The sequence below is a fragment of the Manis javanica genome, chromosome 17 (genome assembly GCF_040802235.1).
Source record: "Manis javanica isolate MJ-LG chromosome 17, MJ_LKY, whole genome shotgun sequence".
Lineage (NCBI taxonomy): Eukaryota > Metazoa > Chordata > Mammalia > Pholidota > Manidae > Manis > Manis javanica.
In genome coordinates, this window is record NC_133172.1 from 58,117,530 (window position 1) to 58,138,046 (window position 20,517).

The 20,517-nt window shown below is 41.9% G+C and overlaps 1 protein-coding gene across 4 annotated transcripts; it reads left to right on the forward strand.

The window, feature by feature from the left end:
• Positions 1–135: 135 nt before the first annotated feature.
• CENPN (centromere protein N) lies at positions 136–19,471 on the forward strand. Of its 4 annotated transcripts, none has more exons than XM_073226638.1 (11): positions 136–280; positions 3,710–3,890; positions 5,157–5,202; positions 7,269–7,328; positions 7,626–7,702; positions 12,838–13,014; positions 14,501–14,602; positions 15,849–15,912; positions 16,936–17,048; positions 19,017–19,143; positions 19,370–19,471. In XM_073226638.1, exons 2-11 carry the CDS (start codon positions 3,720–3,722, stop codon positions 19,450–19,452), a joined length of 1,020 nt encoding a protein of 339 aa, XP_073082739.1. In that variant the 5' UTR covers positions 136–280; positions 3,710–3,719; the 3' UTR covers positions 19,453–19,471. The 4 variants fall into 4 exon arrangements, with proteins under 4 accessions (XP_073082739.1, XP_073082740.1, XP_073082741.1 ...); XM_073226639.1 differs by having other exon boundaries at positions 149–280; positions 3,687–3,890; XM_073226640.1 differs by lacking the exon at positions 136–280 and adding an exon at positions 479–604.
• The last annotated feature ends 1,046 nt before the right edge of the window (positions 19,472–20,517 follow it).

Genomic DNA, 20,517 nt, shown 5'->3' on the forward strand with positions numbered 1-20,517 from the left:
ATCGGATTCCATGGGGGGAGGGAGAGCGATCCCACGGAGGCACGCACAACCTACACAGCAGGCCGAACCAACAGGCCGGACTCGTAGCTGACATTAGCTGCATTTAAACAGTGCTCTCTGCTGACGAGTCCCACTTCAGACGCCCCCTGTGCCAAGGGTACAGCCCAAGTTGGAGCCGGCGGGCGGGGCTCGAGAGCGCCGGGAATTCCAATTGGTGGTTTTGAAGGCGCAGTGGGCGGAAACAGCTGCAGAGCCCAGACACGGCTGGCGATGTCGGAGGGTAAGAGAGCCCCTCGCGGCGTGGGGTCGGGCCCCTGAGTGTGGCGGGAACCTTGAGGAAGCGGCATCTCAGGCCTGTGGGGCGGCTTTTTCGCGACTACCGCGCGTCCCAGGGTGAAAGATCGGAGCCTTGTCTCGGGTGTACGCGGGGGATTGCCGTTGAGGTTGAGGTGATTGAGGGCAAGGAAGCTTGACAGTGGCGTCACATCCGCCCGCAGTGGGGCGGACCCGTTCGTAGGGCGTGCGTCAGCGCGGGAACCGCCTCGAGGTGTCTTGTGCCTGGCCGCTGGACTCTCCCAGCTTCGGTTCCCGCTTTGCAAGAGTTGTGAGTTTTTAGTTAATGTGTCCTTTTCGCCTGTGCAGCCCCGCGCATTACTCCTTATGCTCCTCTGGCAGCTCTTCTGCGGTGTGGATCTACGGGAAAGTTACCTAAAAGGGCTCTTTTTTGTCATGACTTCATTCAGCAAGTACATCTTGAGCGCTACTGTATGCCCGGCCCAATCCTACAAAGCGCTAGGAAGAAAAATTATATCACAGGGAATCGCAAGAGTTTACCAAAAGGTTTTCCAGCTTAACTGGGAAGACTGAGTGTGCTCTTTCTACCAGAATTCTTTAGCATTCTGCAAACATTACCCAGAATGAGGCATCTTCTGAGGCTCTCTAAAAATGCAAAATCTCAAGCCCCACTCGGTTTCTCCCTACTCCCCGGTGTAAATTATAGGGCCCAGGAGTCTTCATTTTTACAAGCCCACCTCCAGTGTTTTCGGGTAGGAGACGTTGGTTTGATAACATCGCTGACTGTTGGACCCTAATCTTTCCCAGGTTTTCTATCTCGCCAGGCACACTGCTTAAATAGTATCTAATACTTCATCCCACAGGTATTTATCATCTAGGAATATAGCTGTAAATAAGACAAACGTGATTCCTACCCTAGTGGCTCACAATATTGTAAAGCAATAAAGTAATCAATAAGCAAGTAATTCAGATAGTTCTGTAAACACAATAAGTAGTGGAGGGGGAAGGTGGGAAAATAACTTGAGAATGGGTAGTCAGACTGAGTCTGTCTAAGTAGAAACCGCCTGAGACTTGAATTACACCAGGAGCCACCCATGTGGATATGTGCAGAAAGAACCTTCTAGGCGGGGGCATAGTGGCCCTTCCCCAGAGGAATCATCTTGTATTAGAGGAGCTAAAAAAAAGCAAGGTACCTGGACAAGGAAACAAATCAGGCTCTGTTTTCATGATCCTGATTCTGTTATGTTCTTATTTGTGTTTTTTTCTAAACAACTCCTAATAGTTCTTTATTTTTAACTATTATTTTCAGTATCCTTTTAATATACAGTCTACCATCCATATCTTTTTAGAAGTGGATAATGATAATAAGTTACATGCACTGTTAAAAACACTCCAATGGCAGAAATGAGTCACAGCCAGGATTCTTGTAGAGAGAATACAACAAAGGTGTACACCATTGACTTCGTTTGTGCTTAGTTATGTTGGTCAGTATAGGAGGATATATTTTATGTTCATCTTTCTTGAATATTGGTTTTAAGTAAAGAAAGTTAAATGCTTCATTAATCTGCTAACCTGTGGACTATAAACACATTCTGTTAAAAAGGGGGCCCCTCTTTTTTTGGAAATCCTGTAGTCATGGTGGGAGCAGGTGAGATTGATTGACTTCTACCTCCTGGCTTAAACACGAACACCAAGGTGTGTATGCTCTTTCCTGGAAGACAGGCCATTAAGGGAATTTAAAGGCTGTAGCTATCCCACTGAATCTTTGATTAAAAATCATGCTTGCTTGCTTTTTATGTTCTATATTTTAAAGAACAGAGACAGAGAAAAATGCCCATCAGTCTCCCCAAATCAGGTAGCAGAGCTGAGATCTGCCATCATGCTTGGCCCATGGCTTCTGCCCTGAGGAAAGTAATAAAAGGGCTCAGAGGCCCCTTTCCTACTGCCAAAACTGTAAGACAACCACCAAGTTACGCTCCAGAAATCATTGCCCTTGTTTGTCCTGAAGGAGTCACACCAGACTTAGAGCCCAAGACCTTTTGGACAGTTGAAGCATGGGCCCAGAAAAGTGATATGTAATAGCTCTGTGTTAACTGGAGACACCCTAAAGGAGAAGGAGACTACAATCCTGTCACCACCCAGCTCTTAACTATGTCCTCTAGACCCATATATCCAGCTGTTTACACAGTATCTGCAGTTGGAGTCTAACAACCTTAAAACTTACATGTGCAAAGCAGTATTCTCTAGTTTTCCTCTGCCCTCCCAGCCCCCACTGCTGTCTCGTACATCCCAGGTAATAGCAACTCTGTTCTTTCAGTTGCCTGGACAAAACCTTGGTGTCATCTTTGATTCCTCCTTCTCTCCCACCCCCACATCTAATCCTTTAGGAAATCCCATGGGCTCTGTCTTAGAAGTGTTCCAGAACCTGTCCTCTTCCCACCATCTCCAACTTGGTCCCCCAGCATCTCTTTCTGACATTAGCAGAATAACCTCCTAGCTGGCCCCCTACTTCCACCCTTCCTTCTAGACCAGTAGCAAGATTGATAATGATAGAAAACCTACATGAGAGCAAATCCTGCCTCTTTTCAAGACCCTCTAATGCAAGTTTCTGGCAGAGTAAAAGCCATAATCCTTGCAGTGAACCTCTGTGCCCTCCATGATCTCTGACCTCATTTCCTCTAACATGCCTCCTCCTGTCTCTCCACTCTAGCCTGCCAGGAAGCCTTCTCCTCCCTGTTCCTTGAAGGCCTCGGGGCTTTTGCACTTGCTGTTCCCTCTCCCTGGAAAGCTCTTCCATGCGGCTCAGTTTCCCTCCTCCAAGAATTGGCTACCATGTCACCTTCTCTATAGGCCTCCTCTGCCCTCCCCCACCATCCCCATCTCACACCCAACCTACTCCATTCTCGCTACTACTAGTTCCCTAACACTACTCCATTTTCTGTGCAGCCCTTATCACATTTGACACATTCTGTCATTTTCCCGTTGCCTCTCTCTTCCTGCTAGAATGGTTGCTCATACTGGCAAGGATTTTTGTCTTTTTGGCTAAAGAAGTATCTCTCCAGTGCCTAGAAAAGTGCTGGGCAGGCACCGGTGCTCAGATTTTGTTACATGAATTAGTAAATGAATGAATGACTTATATATCATTGCCATCAAAAGATCAAAATACTCTAGCCAAGAAAGGAGAGTACTGATTTTTAAAAACTCTAAACCATATTTAAATATGTAGCTTAAGGAGAAAATAATTAAGTCCTCCTGTTCACGTGCTCTGCAGAGTGCCTGAAGAATGATGAGCATTTAGATATTTGACCCACAAATCAAAATCCTGGCTAAGAATGTGATGCTGAAAATATCACAGTTAAGTTAAACTTTTGCATTTGGTTACTGTTTTGTAGTGCTGGTTTTGTTTTTATTTAAGTGCCAAAGAGATGGATGAAACCCTTGCTGAATTTATCAAGAGGACCATCTTGAAAATCCCAATGACTAAAATGATGACAATCCTCAAAGCCTGGGATTTTTTGTCTCAAAATCAACTGCAGACCATAAACTTCCGGCAGAGAAAGGAATCTGTTGTTCGGGACTTGGTTGTTCTTTGTGAGGTAACTGTTCAAAATAACTGAACATCATGCTACCCCTTTGGTGTTTTCTTTCTTCCTTAATCCAGAAGAAATTTAAGGCACTGCTCAGCTGTGAAGTGATATGGACCATGTACTATACTATAGCTCAGAAGAAACCAATTTTTAATTGCCTTTTTTCCAACTGACGAAGAATGCTCAAATCAATAAAGAAAAAAGTGAACACCACGGGAGAAAAAAACAATCAATTCAAGTTAAAATAATGATCACTATTCTTTTTTTACCTATGAGATTATCAAAGAAGAAAAGATAATTCTAGTCAAATATGTTGGTAAAGTTGTGTGTACTCTTTCACGTGTATTTATTTACTTGCTTTTTGTTTTAAAATGATTTCAGACTTTCAGAAAAGTTGCAAGTGTAGTACAAAAAATTCCCATACTCCTGTTCCCTTTAAATAGATATAATGTATGATCCAGCAATTCCACTTCTGGACATTTATGTGTAAAATAATAAAGAATGAGGTATATATAAATATAATAATTGATAAACATTTATATATTTAGTTGTAAATATATATTTATATATAATTCAAATGTATTTGTATATAAATAAATTACACATAAAACATAAATATATAAATAAAAACATTCACATATAAAGGCGTTAACTAGCATTGCTTAGAAAACAAAATTGGGAACAACTACATAGATTAGATGATAATACAGCCACATAAAATGTTCTTCAGCCATTAAAATGAGTAAAATATATCTTTATATACAACATTGGAAGGAATTACATAATACACATATGTATGCATGTGTGTGTGGAGCAGGGTTCTCAACTGGGACAATTTTGATTCCCAGAGGACACACTGTCTGGAGACATTTTTGATGGGCACCACTGTGGAAGTGGTTTACAGTGGGTAGAGGGCAGTTCTGCCCTCAACATCCTAGGACAGCCCTGCACAGCACACAAATACCTGACTTGAAATGTCAGTTCTGTGCAGTTGAGAAACCCTGGTATAGAGGAGGTCTGGAAGGATGCAGCTGATGAAAACACAAAAAGTTTAAAGTTAGGAATAGATTGTGGGAGAACATTTGTTGAGTATCTGTAGGAGACATGGGTCAGAAGGTGTATGTTACTTAATAGGAGAGCAGAGATCAGACAGGTTGCCAGCAGAGTACTCAGAAGGCACTCATACTCTGTTGAAAGAGGTCCTAAAATGTGCTCTAAATGGGCTGAAACCACACCTATTACCATGCTTACTAAGTACCTTATCTTCTTTTTCAGGAGAAGCATGCAAGTCTCAACGATGCAGCCGTTTTAGATATCATTTGTAAGTTTTGGTGACTTGTATTTACACTTAACCAATCTACTTTCATCAGAGAGCCAATTTTGTATGTAAGGGCTCCGATTCTAGAGTTAGGTTGACCTGGGTTCAAATCCCAGTTTCATCACTTAAGAGTCTTGGGTCCTTTGCCATGTCATATCATCTCTCCAAGCCTTGGGCTTCTCCTGAGTAAAATGGAAATGTTAGCACCTACACCACAGGATTGCTGTGGCAATTAAATAAGATAATGCTTCAAAAGATCTTAGCACAGTAACTGGCATACGATAAACACATAATAAATGTCTGTTAGGTGTTTTATTGACACTTTGGAATTATATTTCTGAGAATTTGTTCTTACTGCAGTGCAGCTTGTCACCTCTCATCCCTTCCATTTCTGTAATTTTTTCCCTTTGTATAGCCTGGTTTTCCTCTGTATGTAAGATGTCTATTTTCCTCATTAGGAAGCAACATAACATAGGGGCCAAGAGCACAGTTTTTGATACGCGAGTCATGGCTCTGTCATTGCCTCCCTGTGAGTCCTGGGGGGAGGCAGTTAGCATCTCTATGCCTCAGTGTTATCATTTGACCAATCTGTATAATAATGATAATGTCACATAAGGTTATGGTGAGGATTAAATAAGAGTGCACATCAGGTTCTTAGGACAAAGCCTGGAGTTTATTAATTAACTGTTAACAGTCTATATTAACTGGCTGTATATTAAATGTCCTGGAGTATAACAAAAGTCATCTTTATTTATACTGTGCTCCAGGTATAAAATTGCTGAACTCACCTAATTTTCAGTGATTGGATTCTCTCTAGACCATAAAAGGTAGATCCACATAGTTCCCATTTCTCATGCATTTGTTCAGATGGTCATTAAGCACATACTTTGTGCCAGGCTATATGGTAGGCACTGATGAGCCAAAAGAGGTTGAGTCATGGGCCGTAAGAGGTCAGTCTTACCAAGGAGACAGAGTAGTTGGTCACCCAGATGCGTTCATGCAGATCGTATTAAGGGTTATGGGGAAGAGGGCCTCTGAGAGAGCCAAGCAAACCTGCTGTGCTGACAGGAGGAAAGACTTCCTTGAGGAGATGACACCTGACCTGGGAACGAAAGGATGAGGTGGCACTGGTGAGGCCCAGGGGAGACGGGAGGGCACAGCTCTGGGGAGTCTTGGCGGAGGAGGGAGGACAGCCAGGAGCAGGGAGAAGGCGGTGAGGGCAGCGCAGCGATGGAGGAGGGGGGCAAACTAACTGAGGCTTAGGTGGGGGCAATACAGAGACTTAGAGGCCATTTGAAGAATTTCTTTATTCTAAGAATAAGGCAAAGCCTTTCAAAGATTATGAGCAAGAAAGAATGAGGTTCTTGTTTTCTTCAAAGATCGCTCTGGTTGTAGTGCAGAGAGAGAGGCCAGGGAGGATGGGGAGAGGCCCACCAGAGTGGGAGTAGTCCAAGCAAGAGAGGATGGTTGTCTGGGGGAGATGGAGAGAAGAGCGTGGGGCCAAGAAACATAAAGGATTCAAACTGACTGGACTTGCACTTGGGTGGCCAAGGGGGGAGTGTGGGAGGAGCACACACGGTTCCAGTGGAGTGACAGGTGCTAGGAAGGAAACTCAAGCAGGGCAGGATGGAGGGTGGGTTCGGGTAGGACGGTCAGGACAGGCCACTCTGCGTAGGTAGCATTTCAGCAGAGGCCAGAGGCAGGTGTGCAGCGAGCAGGAGAGCGCTCCAGACAAAGGCTGCCGCCGCGAGCACACCAGTCGGGAGCACGTCATTCCTGTGCTGCTGGAGAAACGCGGCATTCTGTGGAGCAGACCTGGGTGGACGTGGAGCAAGGGTCTGACTGAGTCAGTGCTGAATCGCCACTATGTTGAGCCCTTCCTCAGGATTCGTTCTAGTGTCTGGAGTATATTTAATCCATACTACAAAACTTATTTTGAATAAAAATCTAGATCTTAAGTTATACATTTCTGTTTTTTCTGAGTCATATTATTGAAAATACGTATTTGTAAGCACAAGGCTTGAATGTTCTCTGGTACAGTAGTAATAACCTCTTCTTCCCTCTCTCAGATACTCAGTTTCATCAGCACCAGAAAGTTTGGGATGTTTTTCAGATGCATAAAGGACCAGGTAATGTTTCCATTTTAAACTGAACATTTGTTGTTATTTTGGCAATTTTAAAATGAGTAGCAACATGTTCCTTTTAGATCTCTTTTCTTTCAAAATGAGTAATTTCAAAGTTACTCATTTGTGGGAAGATGAGAGATCTATTTGGTGTTGCTGTGCGGGAAGCACCAGCAGCGTTTGATCTGATCATTAGGTCCTGAGGCTGCGGAAAACGGTGACCTTGGAGGTCTTTGAAGATGTGCTTACTGAACACTGCAGTTCCTTTGATTTTTTTCTTGATTTTTCTTTTCACTTTGACAGGTGAAGACACTGACCTTTTTGATATGGGACAATTCAAAGGTTCATTTAAGAAAATTCTTCAGAGAGCATTAAAAAATGTAAGAAAATGTATCTGAATTCCCATGAAATTCAATTTCATGGCATCTCTGCACTTAAAATTTGCTACTACCTTGTTTTTGGTTTTGTGTTCAGTAAGAATTTCCATTAGTAATATTGCATACTATTCTGGTCCATATCAAAGATAAATGCTACTTACTATAAAAACCTCCTCTCACCTCTCAATTCAGAGCCAAGTGCTTCTCTTTCCAGAGCAGTGCCAGCCAGCAGGACCCTGGGGTACTGGAAAGGGTCTGCAAGGGCTCTCAGGCAGCACACTAGCTTGTAGCCATGTGTTCTAACAATTCTCTGGTAGGTCACCCCCGGGGGTCAGTGGGTGCGGTGCTGGTCAGGGCAGCTCTGGAGCACTCCCAGAATCGTCAGCTACAGTTTGGTTTCTGCCAGCACCACCTACTATCTGACCTTCAGTTGAGAAGAACCTTTTTTTTTTATCAGCCTCCCCCTCCTTCATTCTCTTTCCACCTTCATGTGTCTTAGTCGTTGCATATAAAAAAACATGACCAAAATATCCGTCACATGTGACAGCTGTGACTGTCCCCCTAGGACAGTGGCGTTCCCTCTCCATCTACCTTTTCCTCTGTAACTTCTGTCACAATGCCTACTTACCCGCTTGTCACTGAATATGCTCTCTTGTCTCCTTTCCAATGATGACCCTTGTATTTGCGCTTTAAGTCCACCTCCTACATCCTCAGAGAGCATGCCTGCTCTGTGTTTCTCTCTGTTCTCTTTCACGTTCTCATCTCTCGCTGTACTGATTCCTGCTCTGCTGCTTAGGCACATGCTCAGGTGCCAGTACAGGTGCATCCACTCCCCTGCTCCACCTCGTGCTCTGTCCTTTCCCCCGCACACTCATGGCGGGAATACTTCTTGCTCCTGTTGTGTCCTTTGTCTGTTCTGGTCTGTTCCTCTGTCTCTACCCCTGCGAGCGAGGCCACCCAGAGTGGTTCTGCCAGTGACCATGTAGGCAACTCTGCCTGACCCTGGATTTTGTTATCCTGAAGCCCACCTGCCTAAAGAGAGGAGCCAGTCACTAGTTTCTTGGTCATCCAAGTTATATTTTGACCTCCATCTGCCCACTCTTTTACCTTATTTCTCCATTGGTCCAGAAAAACGGTGCTATTTATTGGTCTTCAAGTCTGAAAAGGTAATATATCCTGCCAGCATCGCGCCTACACCGCCTGCATTCTGACTGTTGCTCTCACCAGCATACAGATGCTGTTCTGAAAGGCAGTGTCCCTGACAGTGGGGTCCTCAGACCAGAAGCGTCAGCACTACGTGAGCAGGGGTGCCCTCTTGTCCCAGAATCTCTGTCCTCTCCTGTTCCTCTCCCCCCGTCCTGAACTCCTTTCTAGCTTCCATGACTGCCCACCTCCTTCCCTTCAGTTCTGCCCTTTGCTGGAGCATCCCTCAGGGCTCTGCACTCAGCCCTCGCCTGCTGGGGCTAAGCCATGGGAATCACACTCTTAGGGGAAAAGAGGAGGTAGGGATACAGTAATTTATCATTTCTGTTTCAAAAGCTAATGAGTTGTCCCAACACCATTTGCTGACTAATTTAACCTTTTCTTTCTTTTTTTTTTTTATTGAAGTATAGTTGATAGGCAATATATTATTAGTTTCAAGTATACCACGTAGTTAGCTTTTTCTACTGCTTTATTACCTTTGGGTTCTGTAGATTCAGTCTCAGTCATAGAGTCTGTATTCTGCTCCTTGATCTGTTTCTCCTCGTGCCCTCCTGGACCCTCTGCCAGCCTCTCAGGTGCCATCCCCAGTACTCTGCGCTCCAGTCAGACCACTCTGATCCCTGAGTGCTTGAACTTCCCCCTCCCTGGAACAGCCTCTGCCATCTGCCTTTGCACAGTTCACTCCTCCCTGTCCTTCTGACTTCCTCCTAAACAGGGCTCCCTCCTAGAGGCCTTCCCGAGCCCCTGGACTAGATGCCCCACGCCCCCGTATTATCCCCCAGTCACCACACTCTCCGTTTTCTGGTTTAACGGCCGGCTTTCCTCCCAGCCCATAGGTTCCCGGAGAGCCGCCCCTGACCAGCCTGCTCCCTGCTGACCCAGGCAAGGCCTTAAAGAGCAGAGCGCTGGGGATAAGCGCATTGGGCACATTCTTTGCAAACTCCTTATTTCTTTAATTGCTGTAGTTTCTAAATATGCCAGTAATTGTTAAGGCAAGTCAACCCTGCCCCTACCTCCAGTTCCTCCTCTTTATCAAAAATATTCTTCAAGATGATCCTTAGAGTCATTATCAAATGATACAACAAAACAACATCTTCAAACTTTTGAGTCAGGGTCCATTTAATTTGTAAAGTAATGCAAGAATAACCATGAGCCAAGAGAAGGTATGTCTCTCCATTTTTATTATCTTTCTTTTGTGAATAAGCACATTACCTTGTTCCTAAGTTGTCGTTTTTCATTATACTTTCATGGTAAAGATATTTTTCAAATAATACCAGAGTTTAAAGGAGACTCCCATCTGGACTGTGAGTTTGGCACATGCACCTGTTGTTGTTTTTTAAACACAGTCCCACTGGCACAGAATCCCTGCATAACTTTCCATAAATGCTGTGGTTATGTGGTCTGGACCCTTCTGGAACCAGCCTTTTTATGCAGCTGAACATGACTGGCTGACAGGTCTTGAAAAACGCTTGGAGCAGTGTCTCCACCCCACTTCCCTCACAACCAGAAACCTCCCCGTGAGCTGCCCTCGGCTGCAGCTCAGGATTCATCTGCGTCCTTCCTTTTCCATGTCTGCTTCCCATCTGATGATCTCCTGTCCCTCTCTGGGCACCAGCAACTTCTTTTCTCTGTACCCCATGCCTCCTGCCCCATCATTCAAGGAGGAAAAAGTCTGAAATGCTCATATTTACTCCTACTTCAATTTAATGCCCATATAGATTAGTTGTTAGATTTCTTTTTATCACTAGCACGTTCCAAAAAGCTTTCACCTCCTGAGAGAGTTACAGGGGACTAGCAGGGGATGCAGGGGAACAAAGCTTTTTCATTGGTCAAATCAAAGGCCAGCTAGAGGGCGTGTGCTGGGTGTGCTGGAGGCTGTAGACGATGACGATAAAGCAGAGGTAAAGCCCCAGTGTCTTCTCGGTCTCCCCTGGCCCCCTACTCTGACTGGCCCACATGCCCTAACCCCTTTCCTTAATTGACTGAGGGCGCCCAACTCTTCTTCGCTTTCCTCCCCATAACATTACTAGCAGCTGGGTGACCCTGCTTTCCCAAGGCCAAGGATGGTGACGTCATGCCAAGTAGAGTCCTGGTGTCTGGGAGCAAAGAGTAACTCACCTGCGGCTCTAGGACAGGCATCTTAATCTTTCTGTGTCAAGGACCCCTGTGGCTGTTAATGCAGCTTCTGGACCACTTCTTGGAAGATTGTTTTTAAATGCTATAAGAGAAAATACATAGAATTTTAAGGGAAACCAGTTATATTAAAATAGTTATTAATGTATTAAAATGCTAAGTTGTGATATAAATGTATGTGCTTCTTTATTAGCACAATAAATAATCTCACAGTGGGTCTAAAAACTAGTGTCAAAGCAGCGAGGGGTATAAAGGATATTTTTGAGACATATGCAAGAATTGTGCCATGATAAGAGAATATGTGGGGTTTCTGTGACCAACAAAGCAGCAGATCCTAACTGCTACTGTCTTGCTGCCTGTCTTCACATTGAAGGAGATGCTGAATTTCAGTTAGTATAGATACCTTGAATTCTAACCATGGACCTGAGGTTAAGAACTCCTACCCTTGAACCAGTCAGGCAGAGAAGCTGGTGTGCGAGGAGCAGGGAGCCTGTGTTAGTAATGATAATCTGTATTAAATATAGTTAAGTATATGCAGTCTATGTGTTCTAAGCTTCATTTGATTCCCCCGCTAAACGTTTTTCTGTATGTTCAGTAGTTTGTGGGTCTTGGACAGTTATTGACAATTTGTGCCTATTAGGAGGCACCATGGCCAGCAGTACAGACCTAGGTTAGCCAAACCACTCAGGACCCGTGGCTGGACTAGTCACCTAGTTAAGCTTAAGCAATGTTAATCCAAGCTATCTTCTGAAAAATGCTAATCCCGGCTATTACAGGATGATATCTATTGAGGTAGTTTCTTGGGAAAACAATAAAGGTCTCCATTTGGGCCCTACCTCTTCAGGTATCTGCGTATCTTCTTTACTGTAAGAATATGAAATGGAACATCTGAAAGCCATCTGGGCCAGGATTGTTCTGACTTTGTGGGCATCCTTTTCTCTTAGCCCATTGATTTTTAACCTTTTCTGGATCATATATCCTTATGGAAATTTTGATCACTATTACGGCTCCTCTCCAGAAAAGCATAGGCCTAAGCATGTCCACCTGACTGCGTCCAGTTCAGGGAGGCTACCGACCTCTGCAAGCACCCCCGGATCCCTCAAATTAATGGCATTCTAGACTAGAGAGGCCACTATATACAGCACTACCAATTTTTTTCCTTGTAGTAAAAGTGTGTCCTCCATATATTGCATTCAATCTGGATTTTACAGGTGTTTTTCGCTTCTGTAATGTGACCCAGGCTATTCAGAATAAGACCCCATCCTCTTCTATTCAGGTCAGCAGAGGTCTCTGCATGCCTCTGGGCACCAAGCACTGTGCTGTTCACTCAGGGCAAGGTCAGACAGCTGTGCAACCTCCACGCCCCAGACTGCAGAGTTCCTTGTCTGATCACTGAGGCAATTTGGGGAAGCAGCCAGATAAAGAGTGGGCAGGGCTAGAGTAACTGCCATCTTTGCCATGTTATAGCCTGCTTTCCCTGGAGTGAGATACAAGAGGGAGGAAATAAAGAGACATGGGCAAGCTGAGGGCACCTGTCTCAAAACCTCCTTCCAGGGTCTAAACTCCAATGGGAGCTGAATCAAGGGGAGCCTTAATAATCTAGGAGTGAGCTATTAAATTCCAGAGCTACTGGCAATCATATTTAAAAGATCTGTGTTTTATCCATGAAATAGAAACCAAGTCAAGTTTCCTATATCAGTCAGCCTGTGGGCAGGACCACAGTAACGTCTTTTACCCCTAAAAAGCACCTTTTGTTGATGCCACAAGATTTTAATTAGGAAACAAATCATTTTTTTAATAAGGTCACAGTCAGCTTCAGAGATGCCGAGGAGAATGCAGTGTGGATCCGGATTGCATGGGGAACCCAGTACAGAAAGCCAAACCAGTACAAGCCTACCTACGTGGTGTACCACTCCCAGACTCCATATGCCTTCGTTTCTTCCTCCCAGCTCAAGACCAGTGTTTCCCTTCTGGGTCAGGTATGGAACCAATTACTACAAGATCTAATATTTTCTTACTCTTATCCCAGAGGTCTGTGTAGGTTTAAACGGTTCAATAAGCATTTCACATAAAATATCCCGTGTAATTCTTGATTTCCTAAAATAAGGAGCAGAAAGTGGTGTTGGACTCCAAGTGGAAGCGTGGCAAGAGCACTGGTTTGGAGCTCTTCCTTATTGTCTTTTAATCTAGAAGTACATGCTTTGTATAAAAATTCATGAAGTCTCTACAGAGAACGTCCATTAAGACTTCATACCCCTTCCCAATCCCATTCATCCAAAATAGCCACTGTTAACAGTGTCATTTCCTTACAGAATGTTTTCCTCCAGAAAACAGGGTAGCACATAGCATCTATAAGTTGCTTTTTTCACATTTCCATGTAGTTACATATAAATCTCACTACTTTTTCAGGACTGCATGATTTGCCATTAATGAACATTATTTTCACTTGTAACTATTTTCCCCACGTTCTGTGCACAAGAAAACTTTAACACAAAAGGCCACCTTTTCTTAATGGTTCTTGGGGTCCCAGGCCTCCTAGCTTCTTTCCCCAGAGTAAGCTGTCCCTGAATTGGCCTGGCGACTGCTGCGGCTCCCACTCTCTAGTAGCACCCCCAGCTACAGTAGCACCCCTTCAGCTGGCTCGAGGTAAGCAGCCCCACCACCCTGGCCGCCTCGGCTCTAGTGCCGAGCGGAGCGCTGTCGGGTAGTGGACTGAACCACAGCCGTAGGATCCTACCAGGCAAAGTTTCTTGTCATTTAAACTCCCTTTGCTGTTACTGAAATGACAGATTTCTACTGCCCTTTAATACTTAACTCTACTTTTTACATTTGCCGTCTCTTCCTTCATAAATACACAGTGGTCATTCATCCACTGACAGCCAAGTGAGTCCACCCCACCACAGCTAATGTGAACATTACCCCAAAAGCCAATGTTCATTTCCATTATGTATCCTAAGGCAAACTTATCTCCACTCTAGTCCCAGATAAATATCTTATTCTATTAATTCTGTTTCAGTCTTCTAACTTGTTTCCCCAGATGATGGGAGGCTTTTCTAAACTGCAATTAATATGTGCTTTTTTCTAAAAAATATTAGTCCTAAAGCATACATATTTACATTTTCATGTGGCAGTATCATTCGTAATATTAGATGACTGATACTATAAAACAGTAGCATTTGAGTATTCATTGTTTATTCCTAAGGTTGAACTTACTTTATTGTATTTCCTAATTATAATAGGATCATTTTTCAAAAATGATCTACATTTGTGAGACTCTTAATGCCATTAGCAACTTTTTGTTTTTTAAAGCTGGTTAACAAGTCATGAGATTAAATTTTTCTGAACTTGCTTTTACTTCAGTGGAAAATATTAAGTGACCGCAGCTCCTACATTTTCTTTTAACGGGTATTAAAAGAACAGGGACAAAACAGTAATCCTAACAGTCTTGTTAATTTTCACTTCAAGGCACTGACAATTGCTAGCAAACATCATCAGATTGTGAAAATGGACCTCAGAAGCCGGTATCTGGACTCTCTGAAGGCTATTGTCTTTAAACAGTATAATCAGGTGAGCCCATCAGCGACTCTCCTTAAAGTTATGTCTCATTTTCCCTTTTCACAGGTGACCTAGAAGCCATTGAACAGGTGGGAAAGTTCACCTCCAACAAAAGGAGCCCACTTCAGGTGTCACTGAAGTGGAGAAAGCTTTCAGTTAGTTAATGTGAAAGGAAACAAAATAATAGCTCCCTGTAATCTTTTTTGTAACTATATTGTGTTTTACACTGATGTTAAGTCAGTTACAGATCCCAGTTTCCAAATCAGCTGTTCCAGTTAGAATTCATTTTCTCTTTGGAGTAACATGACACTGTCTTTTATCGATACAATATAATTATATTATTCTTATAGTGCAAGAGAGAAGTAAAATTAACTTTTTGTCCCATCAATCAGGCAGGTGATACTGGGGTTGGAAAAAAAGGAGAAAGCATTGGTTCACTAAGTCCCACAATTTATTTGTTAAAATTATTTGAGTGCATTCTTTCCCTGGCCTTGCTTATAGGCCCAGGGTTATTTTTTCCTCTGCGTGGCATCTGTGTGCTTATATGTTCAGACTCCTGTGGGTGGATTGTTAATCCTCTGTGTGTATCTTTAAGCCCTTAGATATGTCATACTTGAGTATTTTCATCTGTTCTAAGTGGAAAGCAGTGGTGGTTCTCCGCAAACCCCTCTTTAAGGGAAAAAGCTAACATTAAGAAGTTAGATACTGATTTCTCCCATAGCAGCAGCCCCTTTACCCACCACCGTCTCACCAAACTGATAGCTGCTATTCTGTTGGGACAGTTGCATTTCAGTGAAAATTCACGTTTTCAAATACTTAATTACAAACAACAGGCAGTGGGGAAAGTGAGAGAAGTGGTTTGAGAGATTCAGACTTACAGTAGGAAAGTTATTTCTCCAAAAGGAATCACAGTGAGTTTTTTATGCTTACAAAGACACAGCTTTAAGCACATTGCAGATACTGCCTTTGATTCCTCTGGCTTCTGGACTCACCACCTATATGTCTTTCAGATCCATTTTTATGTTAACAAAGTATAGAACTTCTCAATCAAAACAGCCATGTTGCTGACCCAGCAGTCTGTGCTCTAGGAGAAATGTTCAGCTCAACCTAGTATGGCTCAAATCTCTTTTTGTTGGAAAAAAATGAAGATAAGATGTGACATACTTTTATGTACTAAAGCCAATTCATATCAATACTTTTAAGATGTTAAAATTAGGAAAATAATCACTTTTTTCTCTTTTTTTTTTTTTTTTTTTAGACTATTGAAACTCACAACTCTACTACACCTCTACAGGAAAGAAGCCTTGGGCTAGATATAAATAGTATGTGTGTTTTGAAACTGAAATTTGGAAGTGCGTCATTCCTTTTTAGATTTCTGTCACTCAGTAAAACATTTATCTACTAGGAGCCTGATTCAAAACTATTTACTACTTTCAGAAAAATTGAAAATTAAATTTCTGTTGAAGAGAAGCTAAGCTGCCACAGATTTCCTTTTAGAATTTACCAGGATGGCCCCTAATAGTAACAAAAACTAAAATTAACCAATAGTCAAGCATTTCTTCTGTGACAAGTACCATACTAAGATGTTTAGATGTATTACTTCTCTAACGACCATTGCAGTCCCATGAACAAGCTCCATTCGTCAGGGAACTGGGTTCAGAGAGACTTGGTAACTTGCTAGGTGAAGTCGTACAGCCAGGAATTGTCAAAACCAGGCATGAAATCCAAATCTGAGTCTGGAGCCCAGGCCCTTGATGCACTGGATAAACTATTTCTTGAATCATCAGAATTGTGATCATATCACTACTCACAAATGACCTGAATCTCTCCCTAGAAAACCCAGGAGTAAGAAACTAATGCGGATCAGAAAGTTCAGAAAAATGGTGGGGTATGATATAAATGTATAAAAATAAAAAATGTCCTACCTTAGCAGCGACTTGGCAATAAAATGGTACAGCCATTATGAACTACATTTTAATGACTTAACAATGGCATAGGGATTGCCATTGACTTCATGTTAAATAAAGAAAGCAGGACACAAAATTGTGTTTATATTATAATCCCAGCTTAAAAAATATGCATATCTTTTATTCACTAAAACAAGGGTTAGATAGAAATGTATTAAAATGTTAATAGTGCTTTTCTCTGAGTGGTAGAATTTTGGGTGATTTTTTTCTTTATCAGGCTGTATATTCCAACTTTTCTACAGTAAGAAATTTTATAATCAAGACAAGAAACAGTAAGCATTATGACTTATACAAGCAAGTTGAAAGTTTAGGAATGAAAGGATATTTTATGGATGAAATGTATTCCTAACAAGTACTTTTAAAATCTTTCATCTATAGCGGATTCAAGGATCATTCATGAAAACAGAATAGAAAAAGAGAGAGTCCAGAGAGTGACTCAGGAAACTTTTGGAGACTATCCTCAGCCAAGATTAGAATTTGCACAGTATAAGGTAGGCCATTGCTATAAACAGGAACTATAGTCATCAATAATTTTTAAAAGAGCAAAAATTTTAAGTGGAAAGCAGTTCTAAGAAACTTTCTTGTTCATTTATCACATTAATTTTGTGTAATAAATTTATGAGTAAAAATAGGCTTCTGTATCATATTTAGTAAGTTCTGTTGACAAAGGAGACTTCTGAAAATTCTGAATTTGCCCTTTTCACCTTACATATTAGTTCAGTATGTGTAACTGACTGTGATCTGTAACTTTGAGAAAAAAGAAATTGTACCCCATCCACACCAAGAACAATACTTACATGTAGTTGGTGCCCATAAATACTTGTGGAATTAAAGAAAGTAAGCAAGTCATTACATAGCCCAGTTGGTGTCACATGGAGAAAAACCAGTAGCTTAGTCAGTACTGCAAACCTAGCTCATTCCAGAAGTGTGTCACTGCCCACCGGGAGGGCCAGGTCAGAGGCAAGCCCCTTGCCACCATGAGAGGAATTTGGGGTTAATATGTGATCACCCTAATCTAATACTCATGCTCACCCGCCTCCCTGAAAATCCTCCAATAAAATTCTTGATGCTTAGCACAGTTATAGCTACAGGCCACATTTTAAATGTGCCATTGATCTGCTCACTAAGACCCAACACCTGTTTGGTTTGGTTTGTTTTTAGTGGGAAAAGCTGATGGACACCTTTCAAGTTATGTTCCCCAAATGGCAGTTTTAGCCCAGTTCCTTTATAAACAGCTCATACTCCAGGACTCTGCTTGACAAAGCGTGGTCCCTGGACCACCGGTATCAGCATCATCTGGGAGTGGGTCAGAGATGTAGATCCTTGGCCCCACCCTAATCCTGCTAGGTCAGGACTATGGAAGTGGGACCCAGCCAGCCATCTGTTTTAACAAGCCCCCTAGCTGATTCTGCACACTGAAGTTAAAGAACCGCTGATCGAAGTAAGAGTTAATCCACAAAACTGCCCTTATACACATTTTAGAGTAGAGTCAAGGTGCACCTTAATACCTAGCTGCTACTAACTTTTCCCTACCTTTTCTATTTTGAAAAACATCAAATCTTCAGAAAACTTGCAAGACCATTACAAAGAGCATCCATTTCTCCTCTTTCAGTTCACCATTTGTTAACATTTCACCCATTTGCTTGCTTTTTCTGTCTTAATTCTGCACCATTTGAGTCACCTGCAGACATTACTCACCCTCTGAATATTTAATCATACTGCCTCAAAATTTTAAGGATCATTGTAAGTAAAAAATTTTGAAATTAGAACCTAAGATTCAAGTACCTATTAAAATAGTATTTGGATATTTGATGATATTAAGAATTGTTCCTAATCATTCTGGTATAGTAATGTTCTTTGGGTGAAGTTTTTGAAGTCTTTTAGATACATACTAAAATATTTAGTGATGGAATACTGTCTTGGATATGCTCCAGAATATTCCAGTGGAGTGTGGGCAGCAGGGAAATGGGAGGTGGGGCAACAGATGAAACAACACCAGCCACAAGCTGATCATTGTTTCAGCTGGGTGATGTACACACGGGGACTCGTTATACTGTGCCTCTTAATTTTGCATATTTCTAAAAATCTTCCATAATAAGAACGTGAAAGGAAATCACGGTAGCGACAAAAGACGTCATTTTTACATTGAAATGACAGATTACAAAAGGTAGTGCTAATTTTCCATTAAGAATGCAAACTAAATACTCAGGTAAATGTCACCTGGGAGAGGAGCTGACATCCAGGGCCTCCTGTTTGTCAGGCACCGTGTAAGCCTGGCAGTTATTGTTCAAGATACGGGCTGCCTTTTACATTTGCAATTAGCAAATTAAATGGTTCCCACCCCCATTAATCCCTATATTTGTTGGCGAGAATTAATAAAATGCATGATCTGATTTCATTATAATTTGCCATTCAAACTGATTTATTTAATAGTCATTTATAAATATATTTGTTGACAGCTTGAAACAAAATTCAAAAGTGAATTAAATGGGGGCATCTTGGCTGAGAGAGAAGAACCACTCCGGTGTCTAATAAAGTTCTCTAGCCCACATCTTCTGGAAGCGTTGAAGTCCTTAGCACCAGCCGGTAAGAGTCTACATTACGAGCTAGGAGAAGTAACTGCTCTTTGCTGACTGCTTTCCTCTGAGCTTTCTCATGGCTCCAGGCTGCTATCCCATCACGCCGTGGTCTGCATATTCTGTTCTGCAGAATGGGGGGTCCATGATCCACCCTCTAATCTTCACCATTTTTAAACTGACTCTTGTCCCTCTGATTATTTTCATTTTCTTCTTTTTTTTTTTTTTAATTTCAGGTCTTGCAGATGCCCCACTTTCTCCACTGCTCACCTGCATACCCAACAAAGGAATGAATTATTTTAAAATTAGAGATAAATAAAATGTATGTGGTTTTGTAAGCACAGCATCTCCTTGACCATACTGCATAAGCATTTCAGTTAACAGCTAGCTGAATAGCTTCTGATAGGTAAACTTGTGTTAAGAAATTAATCCTTGATATTGACAGTTTAGAAATGTTCATTGTAATTATTGGGACCAATCCTTTCCTCCACTGTTGTTTCCCCTTTCCCCATATTGGACAGAGCATAGCAGTTGTGGGCCTTTAACATGTGGTAGGATGTCCTTTTTGTCACTCCTGTCTCCCCTCTATCTTAAAGAGGCCTGGTTCTAATCGCTGGTTTCCAAGGATTTTCTCTTAAACCTTGGATCATGGCAACAAGCACCATGAAACTATACACCGCTCAAAACTTTCTAGGAGAATCATAAAATTGGTTCATTCAAAGGGTAGAGTTGAGTCCATTAAGTTACTATTTCAGGAGGTAGCATATCAGATGATTCAGTTATAAAAAAATAATGGTTTCATTGTAAAACTTTTCACATTTGATCAGTTCATGTATTCATATCAGTTTTATCGTACATTACGTACGGCATTCAAATTGACCAATATTACACTGATTTGTGAAGAAAGATATTTAAAAGCTGGTATACATCAGTTAGTATTGATGAAAAGCCTTCTGTGATCATCACTAAATTTCAGCATGTTCCTTTATAATATTTTAAAATCTAGTACATATCTTGTTCTACAAAGGATCTGGGGTCATAAAAATATGTTACAATTATAATAAAATTAAAAGGTGAGGCAATCTGAGCAAATGGGAGGCCAAAAAGAATAGGAGGATAGAATAAACCTAAGGATAGGATTACCATGTAAGAACATACAAGTGTCTCTCCAGTTGTCAGAATATTGAAAAATTTGGAGCGGTAATTTAACCAGTGGCCAGAGCAGAGAAAACGCCAGTTTGTGAATAAAGATTTTTAAAAATTGGTACATCAGTTACCTTTGATAAAGTCAGAAAGGGGCTTAATACACAGGTAGATAAATACAGTCAGAAAAACAGGGCTGAACAATGCTTTATAATGCCATGGTATTGTCTACAGATAATAG

Bases quoted from the DNA above. Each gene is read 5' to 3' on its own strand.
- CENPN (XM_073226638.1), top strand. From the start codon at position 3,720: ATGGATGAAACCCTTGCTGAATTTATCAAGAGGACCATCTTGAAAATC. The intron at 5,203-7,268 runs GTAAGTTTTGGT...TCCCTCTCTCAG, and splicing joins AGCCGTTTTAGATATCATTT to ATACTCAGTTTCATCAGCAC. The intron at 17,049-19,016 runs GTAGGCCATTGC...ATTTGTTGACAG, and splicing joins TAGAATTTGCACAGTATAAG to CTTGAAACAAAATTCAAAAG.